This window comes from Loxodonta africana, chromosome 8 (genome assembly GCF_030014295.1).
Source record: "Loxodonta africana isolate mLoxAfr1 chromosome 8, mLoxAfr1.hap2, whole genome shotgun sequence".
Taxonomy (NCBI): Eukaryota; Metazoa; Chordata; class Mammalia; order Proboscidea; family Elephantidae; genus Loxodonta; species Loxodonta africana.
In genome coordinates, this window is record NC_087349.1 from 20,735,937 (window position 1) to 20,750,875 (window position 14,939).

A 14,939-nucleotide genomic window follows, 5' to 3' on the forward strand; every position below is an offset into this window, starting at 1 on the left:
AAGACAGATGTTTACTTGTTTTATTGACTATGCAAAGTCATTCGACTGAGTGTATCACAACAAATTATGGATAACATTTCCATGAATGAGAATTCCAGAACACTTAATCTTTGAGTTCAGAGCATCCCAGGCAGTAGAATCAAAGACCCCTTTAGGGTGGAAGAGCTTGGAATTCTAGTCATTTTGCATTATTTCAGTACGGCACCTATTTTAGGTCTTAACTTCTCCAGCAGAGTTAGCGCCAAGTACGGTGATTTAAGTCATCTTTGGGTCTCCAGTACAGCAGACACTCTACATATGGTTAAACTGACACGTCTGGTTCTTGAGGGCCAGAAAAGGTTCTTTGAAGAGGGATGGGGAAGTCAGAAGGGGGAGTAAAGACACATGCTACAATGCCTAGAAGAGGAGACCAGCTCAGGGTTGGGCCACAAACTGGTCCTAATGCTCCAGCCGGACGGAAGAAACGGAGAGCACCTAACCCAACCCTGTCTCCCAGGGTCCTGGCACAGCAGGGTCACTTCCGGAAGGGGCGGGAGGACGAGGAGGCGTGGCGGGGAGGAGGCCGTTTATAGAGCACCCGGCGGAAGTGTGCTAAAGGTATCTGTGCTGCCGCTTCCGGTCCGGGTAAACGCGGCTGAGGTCCTGAGCGTGGTTTCTGTCTATTGGGAATAGACTTCTGAGGAAAAGACGGTGGCTAAGGACGCGAGCATCAGCGTCCGGACTCAGAACTCTGGACCCTAGTGGAAGGATCGGGAAAAAGGGCAGGAACCTGAATACGGCCTGACCGCTGTTTCCGAGGGGGCAACTTCTACGCTGAACCCCCCTGCCCTGGTAACGGCCAAAGAGGAGGAGATGGCGCCAGTCAGGGAGCGGTCGTGGCCGAGGCAGTGAGGAAGCGCAAAGGCGGAGCAACCGGAGAAGCCTTGGGAAGGGAGCCAGAGCCATCGCTGCCGCCACTGCCACCAGCACCATGGAAGGGGCGAAGCCGACTCTGCAGCTCGTGTATCAGGCAGTACAGGCGCTTTACCACGACCCAGATCCCAGCGGAAAGGAGCGCGCCTCGTTTTGGCTGGGGGAGCTGCAGCGCTCGGTGAGGGGCCTGAAGAGGCCGTTCTGCGCCGCGGGGCAGGGCGGAGTGAGACCCCGGCTCGAGGGGGCAGCCTCAGCCTGGCTTTGGGCCTCGTGAGGTCCTCCTTGGGGAGGAGCGGCTGCCGCGGGGTGGGGCTGCGAAGCTGCTGCTTTGCCGCTTCTCGGAAACTAGTCGCAGCAGCTGCTTCGCGAACTGGCCCTTTTCCCAACCCGTAGAACCTGCTTGGTAAATCCTGTACTTTTCGCTTGTGGCATCGATCTAGCCTGCCTTAAGTTTTACACTTGCTATTGCTTCTGTGGTCCTGCCCTTCCGTTTCGTCTTCCATCAGTCCAATGCCAGCCTTTATCCGTGGTCACCCCGTTTCCAGGTGTTACATCTGGCAGTTTCTTCCCATCTCACACCTCACTCTTGCTCGCCGATGCTCACTCTGGTTTGAGCTCCTTATTCTTGAAACTTACTAGGTGCCTGGATTGTTGTACATGTGAGTTTTCCCCTTGTTTTGGGGGTGTAACAGTGTAAAGAAAAAAGTGTCAATTCTGCTTTAGAAAATCTTTGGAATTCTCATTTTGCTGCATATTGGTTTTCTGATTTTGTCACTTCCCTGACTTTCAGTTTTTTTTTTTTTTAATTAAGCTGGGATATCACGGTTCCATAGAACTGTTGTAAGCATCCTGTGAGGTGTTTGAGAAAAGCTGCTTGTTATCTATAATTACAAACTATCATACCTATCTATTATTTCAGCATTCTTTGACTCACTTATGCTTCCAACCTCAAATTTTCACACTCACCTTTACTGTCCTGCCTTAGGTCCTTGAAGCAGGATTTAATTTACGAATTGCAAAGTACTTTGCAAACCGAGAGGCTTATACAAGCGGACAAAATACGCACCTTAACTTTCTTGTTTTTGTGTTTTATAGTCCCAAGCATACTTTCTAAAAAATTTCCCTCTAAAAAAAAGACAAAAAACTCATAACTAGTAGGCTGCAAGCACGTAGTAAATCTTTTAAAATTTGTGACTTTGACTTTGAGTATTACAGTTTTTAAAAAGTTGTAAAAAATATAGATTACAGAAACATTTCTCAACTCAGTATGTGTCATTTATTACAGTTAGTTTTTAGAATCAAAGCCGAGATCCTGGTTTACTTGGAAAGATAAGACTCACTTTAAGCTACATAAGAAAATCATTCATATTATGCTCTCATTTAGTAGTCTGTTTCCGTGACGTGGGGAGTCACATATCCCTTATGTGCCTAAAGTATAAATAGGAGTAATGCTACATCATACTACAGAAGCCAGCACTTCCCTTCTAAACCTGCTTATCGTGTATGTATTTAAATCAGTATTTGAGTACTTAGCATGTACTAGCAGCTGTTCTTGGCCTTGGTATATGGAAATGAGCCAGGCAAAAAGTCCTACTTACCATATAGGGGTACTTGTGATTAAATGAGTCAATACCTACAAAGAACTTAGAAAAGTTCTTGACACATACAGCTCAAAATATGTTATTTAATGTCAGTCACTTTTCTGTATTTTCCACCACTCTTACAACCTATTGTCATCTTCATCACTACTGTTAATAGTCAGGATCCCAACAGAAGCAGATGGCACATTTGGAATAGAATAATTAGAGAAGGGCTTATTTTATAAAGGTACTATTTGTAGCCAAACCGTTAACATCCTTAGGTCTGAAGGGGCGATAGGAAATGAAGTGGTTACTCAAACTTGAAAAAAGTGTATAGAGTTTGGTGCCTTGAGAGGAGTGGTGACTTTTCAGTTGAAGTGACACAGACAGTTTGATGTGACCTTGTAGGGAGGAAGCTGGAGGACTAAATATCTCGACCTCGTTCTTGTCTGGTCTCCTGCTGGTACTCCTCACTGGCCAAACCCAACCAGAAGTCAGGGGATACAAGAACCTGTTGATATAGTCCATACAGGCCAGCCCACTAGGGCGGAAAGCATGGTAAGAAGGGTGGGGAAGCGGACCTGGAAAATATCCAGCACAGTCACACATCATCAATGTCCATCCCTCATTTGATGGATAGCTGAGAAGAGAACCTCTGCTGCTTCTCTCCCATTGCCTTCCTGTTGGTCTGGTTTTTGGGGGCCAGTTTGTCCCTGAGAAGAATCTTCTAATTATCTGCCTGGGAGTCATAAGCTAGACAGCCAGTGTTCTCAGAGCCAGGTTGGGGAATGAGCTGGGAGTGGATTTCACCAATAACTACGTAGGCTTTAATTTAATTTCTTATTTTCAGTATTATATTCCTATCCTTAGCTGAGTCTGTTGTCCAAGAGTCCAACCGACCAAAACCAAACCCGCTGCCGTTGAGTCAATTCCAACTCTTAGTGACCCTGTAGGACAGAGTAGAACTGCCCTGTAGAGTTTCAGAGGAGCGGCTGGTGGATTCGAACTGCTGACCTTTTGGTTAGTAGCCGAGCTTTTAACCACAGTGCCACCAGGGCTCTGTTGAAGAGTCCAGAGTCCCTCTATTTCAGTCTTCCCAAAATAGACCCTGAATATTCTGTGATGGTGGGAAGATAGTAGCCTTGGCACTCAATCAGGAGGGAATCTAGGAGTCTAACGGCTTCTTACAGATTTTCAACCCCTCCTTTGTTTTTAACTCCACCTGTGCATCTGCCTTCAGCTGTACTTGGTGCTTCCAATTTCTGAGCCTTTCTGGGATTTTGTAATATGAATCAGGTTGCTCCTTGGCTTCCCCATTCTCATCCTGTGTCCCCTCTCTCCACCAGACAAGCCTTCTCAGATCTGCTAAGGCAGTCAACACTTACCCATTCGCTTTCTAGTCTCCACAGTTTTGTTGGCATCTGTCATTTGTTTCTATTCTCTTTGTCTTTGTGGATTCCCACCTTTATTGTTAATTTACTCTCGTTTTAGTGGATTTTTGGAAGGGCCCTGAGGCAAACAGAATGCGTTCAGTCAGCCACCCCCTCCAAAAAAAAAATCAAAAAACAAAACCCAAACCCATTGCTGTTAAGTTGATTCTGACTCATAGCAACCCTATAGGATAGAGTAGAACTGCACCACAGGGTTTCCAAGGCTGTAATCTTTACAGGAAGCATCAAAAGAAAATGGAAGGAATACACAGAGGCATGATACCAAAAAGAATTGGTTGACGTTCAGCTATTTCAAGAGGTAGCACATGATCAGTAACTGATGGTACTGAAGGAAGAAGTCCAAGCTGCACTGAAGGCATTGGTGAAAAACAAGGCTCAAGGAATTGGCAGAATACCAATTGAGATGTTTCAGCAAATGGATGCAGTGCTGGAAGTGCTCACAAATCTATGCCAAGAAATTTGAAAGACAGCTACCTGGCCAACTGACTGGAAGAGATTCATATCTATGCCTATTCCCGAGAAAGATGGTTCCTCGGAGTGGATGCCTTTGAATTGTGGTGTTGGTGAAGAATGTTGAATATACCATGGACTGCCAAAAGAATGAACAAATCTGTCTTGGAAGAAGGACAACCAAAATGCTCCTTAGAAGCAAGGATGGCGAGACTGCGTCTTACATACTTTGGACATGTTGCCAGGAGCGATCAGTCCCTGGAGAAGGCCATCATGCTTGGTAAAGTAGAGGGGTCAGTGGAAAAGAGGAAGACCTTCAATGAGATGGATTGACACAGTGGCTGCAACAATGGGCTCAAGCATAGCAACGATTGTGAAGATCATGCAGTGTTATTCTGTGTTACACAGGGTTGCTATGAGTCGGAACTGACTCAGTGGCCCATTAACAGCAACAATCTTTACAGAAGCAGACTGCTACATCTTTTACCTGCAGAGTTGCTGGTGGGTTCGAACTGCCAGCCTTTTCGTTGACAGCTAAATGCTGTAACCATGCTCCACCAGGGTTCTGTTAATCAGAAGACCTTGTATTAGTTCTTAAATTTCACCAAAACCTCAATCCATTGACTATCTCCTGTACTTTTTCCTTATTAGGTCTCCCTGTCTTTACTTCTCTCCTTATCCATTTTGGATTCCAAAGTCAGTCATTCCAGTCACTTTCCTAGCTATACCATACCATAAATCCTTCCCCTCTGATTTAGTAAACTTCTGCATGAGTGAATCCCACTGCTCCGCCTTCTGTCAGACCCAGGTGTGCCCTGTGCTTCATCTTCTGAATTCTCAGGGACCTTAGTATTTTGTTTATCCTCTATCTCCAGGATCCTTTATCGGGTCCTTTTTGTCAGCATTCATATACTTGTAGTATCTCCCATAGTAAATAAATGTCTTTTTTTTTTTTTTGGTTGGGGGAGCGGGGGGGAAAGATGCCCTGCCTTTGTTCAATTTTGTTACTTCCTTGATTTCTTACCTTTTTGCTTTTATCTATTAACTCTGTTTTCCAGTGCAGAAACTAACCCATCTTTTAAAAGCCCAGCCTAATTTCTACTTTCTCCTTCAAGGTGTCACTAGTTCTCTTCAGCTGAAAGTCAGTTTTCCCATACTGAACTCCTAGAGCACTTTATTTCGTGCGTTTGCTGTTTTTTGAAAATTTATTTTATCTTTCCCACCGGACTGTAGGATTCTTGTCACTTATATTTGTTTATGTAGTCCTGTACCCGTAGTTGAAGGAACAAACCATGATTATTAAGAAAGAGAAACGATCAAGATGTCTGATTCTTAAAAATGTTTGTTGAATGAATTATCTGCTTGGAAGTACCTCCAAGGGACAGTTGACTTAAATTTGTCTTAATCTGTAAATTTCATTTATTTTGCTGTCTCACTCCAGCATATCCATGGATGATTGAATATAAACATTATTATTCACCCGTCTGTGATGCTTTGTTTTCAGCCTTTCCAACCTTTTGTAAAAAAGTTCTGTGAGATAAGTTCATATTGCATACATGGAAAGAGTCAGGTACAGAAAGGGAGAGGAACTTTTTGATTTAGTAAAGCTGTCTTGAAGTAGTCATTAAATGGCATTTGTAACCAGAAGCCTGGTTTAGTATAGTAAAAAGCATTGTATTTTAATTTTCTGTTTGAAATTGGTAAAGAACACAGTTTGCTTGGTTTGCTGTAAAGCCAGTTTTTTTTTTTTTTGCCTTTTTCTTTAAATTTTTAAATTTTGATTGTGCTTTGAGTGGAAGTTTACAAATCAGGTCAGTCTCATACCTTGCTATGTACTCCTAGTTGCTCTCCCCCTAATGAGACAGCACACTCCTCTCTACCCTGTTTTTCCTGTGTCAATTCAGCCAGCTTCTGTCCCTCTCTGCCTTCTCACCTCCCCTCCAGACACTGCCCACGTAGTCTCATGTGTCTACTTGAACCAAGAAGCTCACTCCTTACCAGTATCATTTTCTGTCCTATACCAAAAACCCACTGCCGTCGAGTTGATTCCGACTCATAGCGACCCTATAGGACAGAGTAGAACTGCCCAATACAGTTTCCAAGGAGCGCCTGGTGAATTCGAACTGCCAGCCTCTTGGTCAGCAGCCATAGCACTTAACCACTATGCCACCAGGGTTTCCTTTCTGTCCTATAGTCCAGTCTAATCCCTGTCTGAAGAGGTGGCTTTGGGAATGGTCCCAGTCTCTGACTAACAGAAGGTCTGGGGACCATGACCTCTGGGGTCCTTCTAATCTCAGTGAGACCATTGAGTCCGGTCTTTTTACGAAGATTTGAGGTCTGCATCCCATTGCTCTACTGCTCCATCAGGGATTCCCTGTTGTGTTCCCTGTCAGGGCAGTAGTTGGTTATAGCCAGGCACCATCTAGTTCTGGTCTCAGGCTGATGTAGTCTCTGATTAATGTGGCCCTTTCTGTCTCTCGGGCTTATAATTACCTTGTGTGTTTGGTGTTCTTCATTCTCCTTTGCTCCAGGTGGCTTGAGACCAGTTGATGCATCTTAGATCGCCACTTGATAGTGTTTAAGACCCCAGACGGCCCTCACCGAAGTGGGATGCAGAATGTTTTCTTAATAGATTTTATTATGCTGATTGACTTAGATGTCCCCTGAAACCATGGTCCCCAGACCCCTGAGCCTACTTCTCTGGCCTTCAAAGTGTTTGGTTTATTCAGGAAACTTCTTTGCTTTTGGTTTAGTCCAGTTGTGCTGACCTCTCTTGTACTGTGTGTTGTCTTTCCCTTAACCTAAAATAGCTCTTGTCTGCTAATGGTGAATACTCCTCTCCCTCCCTCCCTCCCTCCCCAGCCTTATAACCATCAAAGAATATTTTCTTCTGTGTTTAAACTGTTTCTTGAGTTCTTATAATAACGTTCTCATATAATATTTGTCCTTTTGCAACTGACTAATTTCACTCAGCATAATGCCTTCCAGATCCCTCCATGTCATGAGATGTTTCACGGATTCATCAGTGTTCTTTATCGATGCATAGTATTCCATTGTCTGACTATACCATAATTTATTTATCCATTCGTCTGTTCATGGACACCTTGGTTGCTTCCATATTTTTGCTATTGTAAACAGTGCTGCAGTGAACATGGGTGTGCTATATGTTTGTATAAAGTCTCTTATTTCTCTTGGATATATTCCAAGGAGTGGGATTGCTGGATCTTATGGTAGTTCTATTTCTAGCTTTTTAAGGAAGCGCCAAATGATTTCTAAAGAGGTTGTACCATTTGACATTCCCACCACCAGTGTATAAGTGTTCCAGTCTCTCCACAACCTCTCCAACAGTTATTATTTTGTTTTTTGGATTAAAGCCAGCCTCGTTGAAGTGAGATGGTATCTCATTGTAGTTTTGATTTGCATTTCTCTAAAGGGTTTGGTTTTTTTTGGTTTAATGTAAAGCCAGTTTTTAAAAGAGCCATTTTCTGAAGAGTTAGTATTCGTTATGTTCAACTTTCTGTCCACCACAGTTCTTGTAAACAACATACAGCTGTGGTTATGCTTTATGTGATAGGCAGATGTGATATCTTCAAAGTGCTGTAAAAGAAATAAAATTATTTTGAGGCCTGTCTGACAGGGGCCTGTTCTGAACACTTAGAGGACACTGCTTTTACAGAGACAATTTGTGGGTTAGAGGTTACCTCAAAAGTTTTGTAAAAGTCCTGTATAGAAACTGGAAAGGAATGGTGAAAACCGTGAATCAAATGATGGACTAAGTTTGGATTATCATGTTTGGTTTCTATCATATGTCTTGGGGAATTTTCTAAGTATCAGATCAGGAAGGTCATGGGTCATGGACTAATCAGCTTCACACTTCTCTCCCAGTGTGTTTCCTCTTTGGAATTTCTTGATTCTTTAGCCTAGATTCTTTTAGCCAGTTCTAAAAGCTGGTTTTCTCTAGCAGTTGCAGTCATTGATTTGACTTACCTTAGAATGTAGACATCGTTTATTCTCATGCCTTAATTCTCCAGTGGAGACTGAAAACATAATGACCTTTTAAAGGAAGGCCTCTTAGAAAATAGAAAATGTCTCTATACAGCTTCTGTGGATCAGTTCAATGAATGTATAAATAATGAATGCCTTGTACTGTGCTAGAAATGGGGTATATAAGTAAATAGTAAAAATCAAAAGCTTTTCTCCCAAAGAGCTGACCAGTTTAGCTGCATCATCCATACAGTAGTCACTAGCCATGTGTACCTGTTTAAATTTAATTAAAATTAAAAATAATTTCCTAAGTGGCACTAGCCGTATTTCAAGTGTCCAGTAGCCACTTTTGGTTAGTGCTATTGCACTGGACAGTGTAGATATAGAACATTTCATGTCTTTGGTGTGTTGGAGCCTGTGTGTATGAATTTGTGATGGTATTTCTGTTGGCGTGGTAGTCAGTATTTGGATTACTTTATTCCTTGTCTTCCGAGGCCTTGAGCCAGAGTTGATTGATGGTTTGATTCTGTATATAAAATTATTAGAGCTCTGCTACATTTTCTAATTATAACACAGTTTTCTTCGAAAGCTTTCCAGGCATTTCTTCAGCATTCTTTCATGGTGATTATACTGTTAGGGGAAATGGAAAATCAATTGTATAGAATTTTAAAAACAACTTAATTCATAGGAATTTGAGATTGCTCGGATTACCTTTTGTATTTCTCTAGCTTGCACCATGGTCCTAAAATATTACCAGAGTGTTTACAATAGACTGCTTTACTGCTGTACAGGTGAAGCCCCAGAGGGAAGCCTTATTTCCCTTTATTGGAAGTTCACAATACTGCTAAAGAGGATAATTTTGTAGTGTTTGGCATACAGAAGCCCTTAAAAAGGACTAAGTTAACTTTCCTCTTTCTGATAGAGTTTCCAAAATAAAAATATTAAGATACAAGTTCTTTTCTTATCCTTTCCTCTCATTCTTTTGTTTTTGGTGAGAGGTTTTCTGTTAATAGCGTTTACATTACAGTTTTTACTTAATTTTTCTCAAGCCCATAGCACAATTTTTCTTGTTTTTCTTTGTATTCACTGTTTCATTGCTTTATTTTTTATCTCAGCCATAGTGTAATACCATTTAAACAGATACCCCAAAGTGGGAGAATATACTTGGACTAGACTTGAAAATCCTGTTTTCTAACACTTGACTACCTTATACAATACTTTTAGCTAGATATCTCGCAAATTTTATAAGTTTGAAAAATTTGAATTTTTTGTACAAGTTAAAAATACAAATTTTTCAAACTTATAAAATTTGCGAGATATCTAGCTAAAAGTATTGTGTAAGGTAGTCAAGTTAGCATATGCTTAATATGGTCGGTAAAATTCCCATTCTTCTGGTTTTAATGAGTTGTTTTAAAACTTGCTCAGGTAGGCAGGGATAGAGACCAGTGATGAAAGGAAAGGCATTTCTGTATTTTTGGCTTTCAGGAATAGAAAAATACAGGCCCTCCATTTGCTTCAAGCATAATGATTTCAAGCTTGATATTTTCTACTTTTAAATCAGGGCTGTGTGGTACAGCTAGCAAGACCCACAGTTAAGTCATTATCAAGGAATGAATGCATGCTTCAATTAATCCCATCCCAAGTCGATTTTATGTATTCAGACTTTCTGTTTACCTTTTTTCAGGCCTTCTTGGAGTTAATATTCACATAGACAGGATTTTAAATTTGGGTAGGGATTCTTTACATCCTGGCATGAAAAAATTTCAAGCAGGGCATCTCGGTATCAGCTTACGTGCGGACACAGCTACAAAGTTAAGCCAAGATTCATTTGACAGAGGCTATTGGTGGCACAGTGGCTAAGAGCTACGGCTGTTAACCAAAAAGTTGGCAGTTCGAATCCACCAGCTGCTCCTTGGAAACCCTGTGGGACAGTTCTGCGCTGTTCTATAGGGTTAGGGTCGCTATGAGTCAGAATTGACTCGATGGCAACAGGTACGGGTTTTTATTATGACGTAAAATTGTTTGATAATGTTTATCCTAGAAGCACTGGAATTTTGTCCGAAACCAAGGAGACCACACTATGCAGTACGCCATTTGGTCTTACCGATCCTTCCTTCGAGAGCAAGGTAGAACGATGCGAATGGGCACTGCGTCTTCCAGAGTTGATTCGCAGAGTGTCGGAGTATATATCCTGGAATTTGGATACCTTACAATGTTTTAAAGAGTAATTTTTAATTAGGAATCTCCTCCCTCCTGTTAGGTAAATAATATTTTCCTTTTAAATATCTAATTATTTTAGAGATGGTTGTGAAAATGAAATTTGGCTATAAATGAGGGTTTTTTTTTTTTTTTTTTTTTGCATCAGGTTACTTAATGTTGTATGTTCTCAACAACAACAAAATAAATGAAATTAAAAAAAAAAAAAAAAGCTACTTAGTTTGCGTACCAGAATATTTTATGAGCCTGGAAGCTTGCTAGAGGCTTTATGATTATTTGCTTTTGAAACCCTGCCTTTGAAAGTGAGTGTTTACTTATCACTGCTGTGTTAAGGGTATTCAGTTTCATTTCATCCTGGTGTCTTTTCTCTACTTCATACTATCTTGCAAAATAGGTTATATTGAAAAAAATTTTTTTTTGATAGTGATGGTCATCTTACAAGTCCTTCGGCTTATGTTTTTCTTAAATAAGATCCCTTTGGATCAGTTTCTCTCACCATTGTCGAAGAATACCACGTAGCAATTTTCTAAAATTTGTAAAATTCCCATGAAGTATTAGATACAAAAACTAGTTGACTGACTTTAAAAAATTACCTTTTCTGTTTCAGATAAGTTAGACTTCTTTCTTTACCTGTCTCATGAAAACAATTTTTTCTTGATTTGAGAAATTCAGATTTTCTAGCTTTATATCATATTGTTTCAGGGCATGTGTCTTAAAAAGTTGCTTTGTTTGACCGATTTATAGTCTTCTTTTTAAGAATTCTTTTCACTCTGTGCTCTGATGTAGCCCCGCACTCCAGTATACTACAAATCTTTGAAAGTCCTTATTTAATAAATATATTATTCATTAACTGAAATGTCAAAAAAAAAAGGCAACCTGACAATTTTATATTACTTTTCATGTCTCAATCAAATATTTGTCTTGCCAGAACCCCATTTTTTATTTGTCAGAGCTCAGTGAAGTATTTTAAGTAATTCTGCTTAATTTGAGGAGTTTTTTGTGTGGGATTAACCAGCGGTCGTAATCCTCTTCTAGTTCTTGGCAGCTGATGAGTCCTTAGGCTCCTGTCGGGGTGTGGTTGTATTCTTGAGGGCCTGTTCAGTGATTTCAATTACTTCAGCAGTTTTAAAACTGTTGGAGTAGAAGTGAGCCTTGGAGCAACAGTGTACCATTGAAGAAGAAAGGGGAGAGTCCTTTTAGGGTCTGCTGTGAAGTATAATGAAGGACTTAGAGCATGTTAGGGAAAGGATTGTTGGGCTGTAGCCTGCCTCATATTCATTTACATAGTCATGGAAATAATCCTTTGAAAAGACTTGGCTATAAAGGCCTGTTCTGCTACTGCTTTGTGAAATGGAAGATTGGAATTAGATGCTTAAATGGAAAATGTTCTCTTGTTGCAGCCTCTTTGAAATGTGCTGCTAGTGGGAGCTGCAGCTTCCTCCTGCTGACTCTGAGCCCCAGGCTTCGGTTGAGATGGTCCTTACTGAAATGTGGAGCTTAGTCCAAGCCTGGATTTCAGTGGGTAGCACCTGGCATCTGTGGCTAGAAAGTCCTATGAAGTGTAAGTGCTTTATTCTCTCCTTGTAAAGAATCTGTCCTCTCTTCCTCCCTCCCTCTTCCCTTCCCTTCTTCTTTCCCTCCCTTCCTTCCTCCCTTCTTCCATTTCTCCCTCTCCCTTCCTTCTGCAGTTTAGCACAGGAGAAGAACAGTACTGTAGTGTCTAGGGTATCAGAATTTCATTGCATTTTCTGTATGACTCATTGACCATAGCAAGATCAACTACAGGTTACTTTATGGATGCCAACAATTCTTAAACCTTCCTAGAATTCAAAATAAAATCAAAGTATGCCTCCTTACCATTCAGTACTGGCAGTATCATTATCGGTAATTTTTCATTGACAGTTTTCTCCAGTAGCTTATGCTATTCAAGTTTGCCAGGTTTCTTTAGAAGTTACTCTTATATTTAGTTCTTTTTTAAAAATTTTTTTATTTTGTTGTTTTGACACTATGCACAGCAAAAACATAGCAATTCAAGTTTTTATGTGTACAGTTCAGTGACATTGATTACATTCTTCAAGTTGTGTAACCATTTTCACCCTCCTTTTCTGAGTTATTCCTCCCCCATTAACATAAACTCACTGCCCCCTAAGGTTCCCATCTAGTTTTTGAGTTGCTCTTGTCAATTTGATCCCATATTACCACAAAAGAGCATAATACTCATGGCAGACATTCTTTACTAGTTAAGCTAAACTATTGTTTGGTTTTGAGAAGACTTCAGGGGATATTTTTGGTTTAAGATTTAAAGATTATTTTAGGGTAGTAGTTTTGGGGGTTCATCCAGTGTCCATGGCTCCAGAAAGGCTGGATTCCATGGAAATTAGAAATTCTGTTCTGCATTTTTCCCATTTTGATCAGGATTCTTCTATAGAACCTTTGATCAAAATGTTTGGTAATGGTACCTGGGCACCATCCAGTTCTTCTGTCTCATGGCAAAAGGAGGCAGTTGTTCATGGAGGCTATTAGGCACACATTCCATTTCTTCCTCCTGTTCCTGACTCTCCTTCCTCTGTTGCTCTTGGTGAATAGAGACCAATTTTTGTGCCTTGGATGGTCACTTATGAACTTTTTAGACCCCAGGCACTATATAAGGAGCTAAGGGGTAGAATAGAAGTACTAAACGTGTTACTAGACCAGTTAACTGGGATCCCATAAAACCATGACCCTAAATCTCCAAACCAAGGAACTGAATCCCACAAGGTATTTGTACATATGCAGCCTCAGCAGCTGCTTTTTTTTTTTGTCATTGTTGTCAGTGTATGTATCACACAATTTTTTTTATTGTACTTTAGATGAATGTGAACAGAACAAACTAGCTTCTCATTAAAGTTAGTGCACATAGTGTTTTATGACGTTGGTTAACAACCCCACGACATGTCAACACCCTCCCTTCTCAACCTTGGGCTCCCTGTTACCAGTTGTCCTGTCCCCTCCTGCCTTCTAGTCCTTGCCCCTGAACTACTCTTTAGCTGAAGGGTGAACCTCAGGAGTGACTTAATTACTGAGCTAAAAGGGTGTCCGGAGGCCATACTCTCAGGGTTCCTTCAGCCTCTCTCAGGCCAGTAAGTCTGGTCTTTTTTTTCTTGTGAGTTAGAATTTTGTTTTCCATTTTTCTCTGGCTCTGTCCAGGACTCCGTATTGTGTGTCACAGTTTTTGCCAGTTCCACTTTTCATAGGTGTACAAGTTATTGACAGCATTTGCTTTAATTGGTTCTGCAACCCTTCCCTTAATGTGATTTTTCTATCACCATAAACTGAACTCAGTACTCTATAAGCAACAGCCCTCTCCCCTCGCCCCCCCCTTTCCTCTCTCTCAGGCCCCTGATAACTGGTAATAAACTTTGGTCTCTGTACATATTTGCCTGTTCTTGTCTTTTTATATAACTGAAATCGTGCAATATTTGTCCTTTTGTGACTGATTTATTTTATGTAACATAATGTCTTCAAGCTCCATTCTGTATTTAGTTCTTATTCCAAAAGATAAATATTTGAAAAGAGGCACATTTGAACAGTAGGTGAGACAGTGTGGAGATAAATAAGGATGCTTGAAATCAGAAGGAAGGTTGTTCTTCTTTTCCATTGGTTCTACTTGATACATGTGCACAAGGAATAATTTGGGAGTTGTTATAAAACCCTGTAGGATTGTCCTAAGAAATTTATATAGCTGTCATCTATATTTTAGTTTATTTAAAAAAAAAACAAAACTGAATAATAACAATGAGCATTAGAAAATGCAAGTTTTATATTTGTTTTAGGCTAAGTAGTATCCTCTTTCTGAAATACTGGTAATATTTTTAAAGTAAGCTCCTTCCAGAAAAGACTTCCTTTTTTTTTTTTTGTATTTTGATGTTCCTGTTACTGAAATTTTTTTTTAATCTTCAGATTTTAGCTTCTCATCACTAAAACAGAAGATATATTTAAAACAAAACAAAACGGAGGCTCTCTCCCCGTAAGGCAAGTGATGTACAAATGAGGACTCTGAAAATTGTCTCATCTTCTCAGGGCTTCTGTTTTTCTTATCTATAAAGAACTGATTTGCTTGTTTTTTATTGTCCTGCTGTAAACATTTTGGATTCTGTTCTGATAGCTGTTGCCCAATCCAGTCTAAGTATTTCAGCTACCTTGTAAAAGGATGGGCTCATGGTTGGGAGGACCAAGAGACGTTGTAGAGTTAGGGGATGATGGTATCTCATTTTGCTTATTTACATTTCATGTATACTTCATTAAAATGCCTGTGTGGTCAAAACTATGCATTTGGAGGATGCAAAGATAATTAAGGTTATTTTTT

General features: G+C 40.5%; 1 protein-coding gene across 4 annotated transcripts in view; it reads left to right on the forward strand.

The window, feature by feature from the left end:
• Positions 1 to 594: 594 nt before the first annotated feature.
• TNPO3 (transportin 3) overlaps positions 595 to 14,939 on the forward strand; it is a 91,109-nt gene continuing 76,764 nt past the window's right edge. Inside the window, exons 1-4 of one of the 4 annotated variants that reach the window (XM_064289740.1) lie at positions 986 to 1,090; positions 10,419 to 10,637; positions 11,995 to 12,155; positions 14,534 to 14,605. Coding sequence is in view for 1 of the 4 variants with exons in the window: in XM_003407268.4 (XP_003407316.1) it covers positions 971 to 1,090 (120 nt within the window). In the remaining 3 variants the exon portion in view is untranslated. Of the gene's footprint in view, positions 1,091 to 10,418; positions 10,638 to 11,994; positions 12,156 to 14,533; positions 14,606 to 14,939 lie in introns of all 4 variants that reach the window. The other 3 variants (XM_023544606.2, XM_064289741.1, XM_003407268.4) reach the window with 3 other exon arrangements.